Source organism: Malus domestica, chromosome 14 (assembly GCF_042453785.1).
Source record: "Malus domestica chromosome 14, GDT2T_hap1".
Lineage (NCBI taxonomy): Eukaryota > Viridiplantae > Streptophyta > Magnoliopsida > Rosales > Rosaceae > Malus > Malus domestica.
In genome coordinates this window covers 22,537,058-22,546,698 of record NC_091674.1, presented here as the reverse complement: position 1 = coordinate 22,546,698, position 9,641 = coordinate 22,537,058, and the positions used below count along the sequence as shown (strand labels likewise).

General features: G+C 34.8%; 1 protein-coding gene across 2 annotated transcripts; it reads right to left on the bottom strand.

The window, feature by feature from the left end:
• Positions 1–445: 445 nt before the first annotated feature.
• On the bottom strand, positions 446–2,913 carry LOC103438691 (B3 domain-containing protein Os03g0120900-like). Of its 2 annotated transcripts, XM_070812336.1 has the most exons (2): positions 2,329–2,899; positions 446–2,219 (listed from the first exon to the last, which is right to left on the bottom strand). In XM_070812336.1, the coding sequence occupies exon 2, from the start codon at positions 2,180–2,182 to the stop codon at positions 965–967; it is 1,218 nt and encodes a 405-aa protein (XP_070668437.1). In that variant the 5' UTR covers positions 2,183–2,219; positions 2,329–2,899; the 3' UTR covers positions 446–964. The 2 variants fall into 2 exon arrangements, with proteins under 2 accessions (XP_070668437.1, XP_008375464.2); XM_008377242.4 differs by having other exon boundaries at positions 446–2,913.
• Positions 2,914–9,641: the final 6,728 nt, after the last annotated feature.

The window sequence follows — 9,641 nt, the reverse complement described above, 5'->3', positions numbered from 1 at the left end:
ATTTTGTAGTGAAATGAATGAAAAGATGAAGAAGGTGGAAAGAAGTAAATCAACAAATTACTATTATTGCAGAAAAGGAAGGTGACAAGAATTAATTAGGTCAAATAGTTAAAGATATATAAAGAGAAAAGTTTTCAATTAAGGACATTATATATAACAGAGCTAGCTGCTACCTTATTGCTTTTAATCTCTCTGCAAGTCTGTCTGAGAAAACCTGCGGGTGGTGTACCCAACGAAGCAGAGACAAGAACAACAAACCTACCAAAGGTAAAATACAAAACCGCAATTACATCAGGTAGCTCTAGCAGCACTTGTGTTCTGATCATCAACTGTTTCTGAGCAGTCATCAGGAAACGTTGTTTCTTCCATTCACTTGAATGAAAACAACAACAACAACATTGAAGGGAGGGAGGGAGGGAGAGAGAGAGAGAGAGAGAGAAGTCGGTGGCCAAAGAGATTAATATATAAATAAATAAAGATTATAAATAGTAACAAATTCATATTTCAGATCATGAGTGATACAAAATGAGAGCATGAAATCTTGGGGAAATGATGGATCTATGTCTTGATAGAATATACCACTGCGCTGACTATGATCTATATCTATCTATATAGATTGTTATTATATTAAATAAAAAAAATATTTATACACATGAAAATTAAGGTTAAAAAAACTAATAAAGATAAAGACATGATCAGTTGGATAACATTTGTTGGCATTTCTATCACTTAGATCATCATCAGCTCATTCTCTTCTAAAAAAAAAAACCCCAAACCTTGTACCGTTTCTGTACCGATGACTATCACCAATCGAGCTGAAAAATCTGTTCATATTCCAAATTAATTCTTCTTATTCAATAGCCAATCTGCCACATCATCGTTTTCTCCTTCTTCATTCCTTGTTTCTCGTCTTAATTTAACCAACGTTTGATGATTATTGGCATTTGTGTGATGGATTAGAGAATTAGACCTCAAAGTCCAAGGACATGGAAGATGATGAGGCCTTCCCACTTATGTTGAGAAAGTCGGTAGTGGTACTAGTAGTGGTACTAGTAGTGGTGGTAGAGGGCATAGCTTGGTGGCGGAGAGGCATGCCGTCGTAGAGCCTTAATTGGAGTGGTGGGGGTTGCGACAGAGAAAGTTGTTGGTTAGCATGATGATGATGATACTGGGAGGACGATGAGGATGATGATAACGTGGCTGAAGACAATAAGTCACATTCATGATCTGACTCCGATATGGGACACTCCATGTTTACTCCAAATAGCCTCATCCGCTTGGCTGCCGCCTTCCCATGGACCAGCGGCACCGACTCCAAAACCATATTCGACTCATGATGAACCCGACCCAGCTGTACTTGTTGATGTTGTTGCTGTTGTTGTAATTCTATTAGTCCACTGCCCTCTTGCTCGTGAAACTGTGGCGGGCCGGCAGCAGACGAAGCTGATCTCAAATAATAAATCGGGCCAGAAGAGTTAACCACATTTCCGTAACCATAAGAACCCGAACCACCACCACCACTGGTCCCAGTATTCCGATAGGGGTGATGCACGCCGGAATGAATCTGCTGCTGCGACAAGTGCAAGTGTTCCCGAGTCATTACTGCCCCGGGCGGTCTCATCAGCAACGGGCTCCATGGAACCGACTGGTAGGGATTCCAGGAGTATTGATGCTGATGAGGAATTGCAAAATTGGGCTGATAATGTGGATGATGAGAATGAAGCGGGTAGTGGTGGTGGGGATGATGATTTGGATCAGGCGCATCCGGGCGGCGCCGCCAATCAATAAAAAGATGGTCTTTCCCCACCTCACCAATCCCTCGCTGGAATGAGACTGTGTCGCCAGCGTCAAGCTTTTTCTCCTTCACAAACCTGCTCCACCCTTTGGTCATCACGTAGCTCTGGCTGCTGTTCCAGTAGGAGTACCTAAACCGCCATGACTTCCCGTTCCGGTCCTCGAAATTCAGCAGAAGCCCCTTCTCGTTGCTGGAAGAATCCAACGGGAAGTACTTCTCCGCGTGCTGTTTCGGGATGACGAGGCGGTTGAGCTTCCCCACGTCGCTCGGCGTCACGACTTTGTCGAACATGTGCTCCCTCTCTATGGGGATGGGGTTTTCTTCTCTTTGAGCACCACCACCTTCACTGTTTTCTCGGGGGGACGAGTCCATGAGCTCGAGCTTCATGTCGGGGCCGCCGCCACCGTCGTGCCAGCCGCTGCTTCTGCTGACAGCGGAAGAAGGGACCATAGTAGCTATGCCGGTGGTTTTGTTGTAGTGAGGAGAAGATGAAGATGAGGTGGGAGAGGAGGCATAGGAGAAAGGGAGCTTACCTCTCACCATATTTTGGTCATCCTCAGTATAAAATCCACCATCTATGGCTCCTCCGGCTGCTGCTCCAAAATTCATGATAAACAAAAAATAAAATAAAAGTGAAAAATTAGAAGAAAAAAAGCCCCACTTCTTGTTTTTTACTACCTCAAATTCCTAGATCTTGAAGATCTAAGGGAAGAAGAAAAGAAGCAGGTGGGTTGGGAGCTAAACTCTAAAGCTAACACTTTTCTCTTTCTTTTTTGTTGTTATTATTGTGGAATTTTTTTTTTTCTCAATTTTTTGTGGGTTTTTTTTCCTAGGGTTGAGATTGGTGATGGAAAATTCTAGTGAAGAAGAAGAGGAAAGTAGGAGGCAGCTGCAGGCTGAAAAGAAGCAGAAGCCAGAAGGGTAGCTCTCATTACAACGACGGTCGGTGCATTCTTCTTTGACCAACAAGACTCAGATACCCCATGGACGTTTCAAAGAGTGCAAAGAAGTTCCTCTTGTTGTTGACTTGGGCTTTGAGAGAGAGAGAGAGAGAGAGAGAGAGAGAGAGCGCGTAAGGGTGGGAAAGAGAACAAAAGAAAATAAAGAAGAAAAAGAAAGAGATATTTATAGGGGCAACTTTTTTTTAGTATTTTCGAAACACCGTTAGGAAAGGTTATTAGTTTTTTTGTTTCTTTTCATAAAAAGTAGATAATTTGTACCAAATCATGGTTATGCATTCTTTTCGGGTTCAGATAGGCTATGAAGAATTTCATTTCTATTCGTGACTACAATCAAGTAGACTCACAAACTCAGAACATAACATGAACCTCTCATATTGGGAGGCACAGTCCGCGCTTTTATTAGTTTATTAAGCTTAAAATATGTTAGATTGTATTTAATTTTTATATTTGAAAGTGTGACATATCAATTATATTATTTATTTTTATTATAACACGTAAGGTTGTATACTACGATAATTGTGTTTGAAAAAAAAAATCTATTTGAAAGGAGGGCTGGCTATTAAGTATTTGTGCGTATGTGACTATGTTCCATGTGTGTGATTTTCTTCCAAGGAAGGTGCCCTCCAGGAAACTTCTCCAGTTAGGCATGATTTTTTTTATATATAAATATTTTTTCCACGTTATAATTTTAATTGGTTTCTGATTAATAAAATTGTGGGAAATTAAATATAAGTAGGGACCTCATGTATTATCTGGTTGGGCTCATGTGAGCCTGTCCCTATCATCATCCTGGGTGGTAATTCATTTTTATTTCAAGTTTTTAATTGTTTTAATATTATCTGCGATAAGGCCCAAAGGGCCAGCTGTTTTGGAGAGCACGAACTTGTAATTTCAATACAGCAAGTAGGATCAGTGGACCATTTTTATTCTTCTTCGGCTTTATTTTTGGAATTTTGCTTCCATTGTACCTATTTTAAGCATCTGCGTTGCTAGCAACTTAGCAAGCTGGTGAAAAAAAAAAAAAAAATGGTTAATTTTACCTTGTGATTAATTTATGGTAAGTGGGTTTTTTGGGGTTTAATAATTTGACTTGCTTGATTACATTTTTTTTTCTCAATAGGACCATCCTCTATGTTAGGCAATATAATTGTTTGACTGCCCTTTGCTAAAGCATTCGGTCCTATCTTTTTTTTTATTATTATTAACTTCCACGATATAAGGAGTATTTCACACGACACGTTTTGAGTTCAATTCCAGATACTGGTAAATCACACAACAGTAATCAGGAGGAGGTTGAAATGCCTCTGTGAGTCTTCTCGGCTCCCGAAATGATGGATTGCTGTGGTAAAACTACTAGCTGGTTCCCCTTATTAAAAAAATGAAAATTGCACTTAAGAAATCATCAAATTCAATTTTAAAAAATTTGTACTTTTGTTTTGGTAAAAGCTTATAGATTAAAACAACAAATTATTTATCTCCTCATTTATGATTTGGGCACGTAAATATATATTTTGAAGTTAACCTTTTAACTTTCTTATTCCTAATTTTTATCTTGAGCTTGTTTCGAGCTCACACATGTGTTTGGTGTGCTTTTACCTTGTGAAAACTATTGATCAAAGTGGTAGTAACTGACTGTGGGTACCTCAGCTTGATTCAAGTAATTTTGTAGTGCAAGATTAAGCTTAAATTATTTCAATTGTTAACGACTATAGGTGGCGGAGGCTTTCATTACTATCAATTGGAAGCATGTTTTTAGAGAGGCTAATTTTATGGTTGACGCTATTACTAGCTATGGTCACTCTATTCAAAAAATTTAATCCAAGATGCCCCCCCCCGCCCAAATTGTTTTGGTGAAAAAATGTATATAATTGTGACATTAGCAAGGTGTTTCACTAGTTTACTTACTTGTTACATTAACATTAACTGTTCTAGTTCCTACTGTCAATGTTGAAAGAGTATTTTCGGCCATTAAATTTATGAAGAATTGATTAACAAATAAGATGGTAAATCAATTGATAAATAATAACATGATTATTTTTATAGAAAGTGAGAGAAATATTTGGTGGTGTTGGTAATGAAGTTGTCATGCAATGCTTTTAAAGCATGAAAACACATCGAGGGGTATTATAATATGTTGTGTGAAAAATATAGATTAATATATAACTATTTTGTTTAATTAGCTTTTTAACTTTTTAATTTGTGACTTTGTTGTATGAGGATGCCTTCGTCCATACAGATTTCTAGTTTATCCCTGCTTGGAAAACTTTCTATTTTTATTGTATTGGAACAAGTTGTACTCATTGTTTCTCATTATAAAGTTTTCATTTCCTAGCAAAAGAAAAAAGAAAAAAAAAAAGAAGAGAAGAGAGTACTCTTTAGTTGATTTATGGATATGATCAAAGTAGTAAAGTTAATAAGGGTCAGTTATATGGTCTAACTTTGTGTTACATGCTCGTTTTAAATGGGGTTTCCACCACTATGTTTTCAAGTAGAGGTACTCCATATAATTAACTCTATTTATATACAAATAAAATAACTAAAATTGGCATTCGTCAAGCAACTCATAGTGAAATAAATAAGCTAGGGAAGGAAGAGTTGAAGATGATTTTTTAGATGAAACCATAAGAGTTTTATTAGAACATTTTGAAAATGTACAAACTTCAAGAAGAGAACCTGAGATTAAGTTGAAGAGTTCTCAAACCAAAAATACTCGAAAACAAAATGATATTGATGCATATATATGTGTGTGTGACAAACATAAGAAGTAACAAGGAAATATAACAACACTTCAAAATCAAAAGAACTTTGATCCTGCCAACTAAAATTGAAACATTTCATAACCTGCCGCGTACGAGATTCTACAACAAAACTAGTGTCCAGACACTTTGAAACGCAAAAGATACAAATAGTTAATGCTATCAGAGATTATGTGTATAAAGAGTGATGCTAGGGAGACTAAATTTATAAACCAAAATTGCAAACTAAATGATGTGTCACCAATAAGAATTAAGAAATGAACACGTTTATCAACGTTTAAGTAATAATACAATTATCATCTTCCATGTCATTTAGTAAATTTACAAAACTTAATTTACAAATTTAATCTCCCTATTACTCGTGCATAAAATCACCAACAAAACTACTAATTGCATCGAGATACACACCCCGCTAGCTCCCCCATAAAACATTGACAAAAGACACAAGGTTACAAGAGCAAATCTAACACGGATAATAGTGATAGATAACTAAATAGCAGTAAATAACTAAATATCATGAGTTAATTATACATGTCATTTGTCGGTGCACAGGAAGTAGGATGTTAGAATTGGTTTCATTTATTTTGTATATATAGACCATTTCTTAGTGCAGACAACACAGTGGAGTCATTAGGTGCAGCAATGTCTAACTGCCCCATGCATAAGCAATCAGTTGCATGATGCCAATTTATTATTTAGTAATAATCTCTATCTTTCCATTCTCCTTCAAATATCTTCATTTTACCGCCCTGTATATGCTTCAATCTAAACGATGCAACCAATAACATAACACGATTACATACTTCTTTTTTCTAATACAACAATGCTAAAGAAGGAGAATTCGAACTCAGGACCTTAAGTGTATATACTTCAGTTTCTCATTCTAATATTCATTTTTCTAAAAATTTGACTGAAAGGAATTGAAGTACATAACATTCAGAAATAGCCAATTTCATTCTAATTAGATACTTCAGATATAAAAGAATTATAGTCGATCATGATATTTTGATCCCTACCATCCAATGACTGTGCTAAATTTTAAGACATAGACAGAGGGTTGTTGAATAGCCAATTCCTCAAAGGGGCTTAATGAACATCACCTACTCAAAAATGGCCTGGATGTTGATATTTTACTACATACATAATTAAAATGTAAGGTCCTGCATGTACGTGTCCTTTCATGTCTCCATCCTCCAGCTTTTTCTTCCTTTTGCATGCCCTAAATTCCGATATTTTGTTCTTCATTTCTGACTCTCGACACCATCAAAGGATCCCTCTAAGCCGGCACGCAAACACTGCACATAAAATATCAGACCGAAGACATAAACAAATAAGTAATGTATAGGTGGAATTACGTGTCTTGTGTAACACATGCAATGTTAAAAACATATTATCAATCGATCATATAGCATCTCTCGGTCACCAATAACCCTTTTACGGAATATAAACGGAAATTTAGCTCAATATTTGAAGCATTGAGATCTCGCTTTACGAAACTTTGCATCTATATTGAATAGTTACTAGCATGTACATGTCTGACTCATGTGGATGGGTTAATTAATCTTCTATCCACTTGGACCCAAAAAATGGTCCACACTAGAGACTGATAAATAAATAGTATAGGATGTAAAATGTAATTTCTATTATTATTGGAAAATAATAATAATAATATTATTATTATTTTGGGTTTTGGGTAGATATTATATTGGCGGAGTCTCGTTTTTTTAGTCACGTGGTGATCAATAGTTTATGGCCATCCACTCTTGAATAAGTTTAAATTAAAATATTAATAGCACGTATCATTTATGCTCTTCTGCTAATATTACATCTTAAGGTGAGTAACCATGTATTCTTTAATCACTCGATACCTGAGAAAAAATTTATGTATACTAGCTTATATTAAACTAGATTATGTAACTCATGAATATGGTTTCGATGAGCATGCATGATTAGATTCACATCCTTCTTTTTGTTACTCCATTGATTAAAATCCTATTCATTTTCAATTTTTGATCAAGGTCCTTCGGTATTAATAACATCATTAATTATTTGAATAATAAAATATTTTTATTTTTAAATATATTCATTTAGTGTTAAAAATGCTACAATTAGTATATTTATATTTATGGCTAATTTTTTTATCATATATTTTTATTTTTAGTTTGTACCTATTTTTAATTTGCAAATATTTTTTAATTTGTACCAATTTTCTTTTCATTTTTAATTTGTACCCATATATTAGTTTCTTTTTGTGCCCAATTTTTAAAAGTTTTATTTGTGTTTGTACCCATGTGTAAACCGTCACGTGACATTGTATATTTAATCAATGATAGAAAAATTATATATGGTATATTTATGTTTTATGCCTAAACTTTGTATCATATATTTATATTTTTAGTTTGTACCCACTTTTAATTTGCAACATTTTTTTTAAAATTTGTAGTATTTTATTTTTAGTTTTATTTTGTACCCATGTATTAATTTCTTTTAGCACCTATATTTTAAAAAAAATCATTTGTACATAATTTTTTAATCTTTTATATGTACCCTAATTTATTTATAATGTACCCATTCTTCTTTATTAATGCACCACCTTGTTATATGTGAAATGTACCTATTTTTTTGTAAAATGTACCAATTTTTTAACACTATGGATGCATTCTTTTGCCATTTATTATTTCTTATTTTTACATAGTTTTTATCCATTTATTAAATCAAAATGTTTGAATTTTTTTATTGTAACCGTTTCTAATAGTAATATAATGAGGGATTTTAAATTTATAGGATTATAAATCTCATAAAATATCAAACAATTAATGTCAAAACTATAAAAATAAAAATATTAATAGTAATATAATGATGTGTACAAAGTCAAGGGACTTTGATCAAACTTTGAATACTATTAAGGTTTTAATAAAAAAATGTTAAGGATTAGGGACCGCATCCAAAGTATCTTTTTATCTTATAAGTTGATGCTACAGTTAAGATGCGGCTGTCGTCATCCCCCTCCCTCCCGGAACAGTGACGTTTGTGTTTATCGAAAGAAACTCTGTTTAATTTATAGTAATTAAATAAGTGTATAATAATACGATTCATTTGACTTAAAAGTGCTTGAGGCCAAGTTCTCTCCCTCCCAACTTTCCATCCAACTTGCAATTTTGACATCCCCAAAACGTAAAACCCCCCACTTGTTTTAGACGCCCAACCAGGGTTCTTGTCTCGTTGTTCCCCTTAAACTAAGCTTATATTATATAATTTACTTGCTAAAAATTGTGACACTAGTAACAATCAAGAATGTTGTAAAGGAAGCAACTTCCAGCTAGCTTATTAATCTAGAGTTTAAACAAAGTGAATGTGATGTAGAACACATGGCTAGGAAGATTGATGAACAACATTTTTGGAAGGCGCAAAACTGACAGCAAGGTTCGAGGGACGCATGTTTATGCGTCAACGTCATAATTAGGTGAATGATATGTTGTTTCAAATAGAACGACGCAAGGAACAATACTCACCACTTTTGATTGTGACATGGGGCAATATGGGCCATATTTCTCTTAGAAATTGAAATATACTTCATTATTATTTGTTTACAAGAGGGAAGTCCTCTTTTATAGAGGGCCAAAACTAATCCTAACAAGTGGACAAGCCAAATGATGATTACATGAGGAAAACACCGAAGAGGAAAATAAGAAGAAAATGAAAGCAAAGCAAAGTAATGATAGTTAGCTATAAAGCAAAGTAATGATGACTAGCTATAAAGTAAAGTAATGATGGCTAGTTAGAGGAATAATTACAAGTATATTGTCTATACCAATAATGTTTAGCAGCTATTGTTGACACTCCCCCTCAAGTTGGTGCGTAGATGTCATGAATGCCCAACTTGCTTAGTGAGTTGTGAAATACTGAACTTGTGACTGCTTTGGTGAGTATGTCTCCTAATTGATCTTCAGATTTAACGAATGGAACTTCAATAAGTCTTGCCTCAATTTTTTCTTTAATAAAATGTCTATCCACCTCCACATGTTTGGTTCGATCATGTTGAATCAGATTGTGAGCAATGTCAATTGCAGCCTTGTTGTCACAATGTAGACGCATAACATGCTTGGGCCTAAATCCCAAATCTCTCAG

Coding starts and splice junctions, on each gene's coding strand:
- LOC103438691 (XM_008377242.4), bottom strand. CDS start 2,404: ATGAATTTTGGAGCAGCAGCCGGAGGAGCCATAGATGGTGGATTTTAT.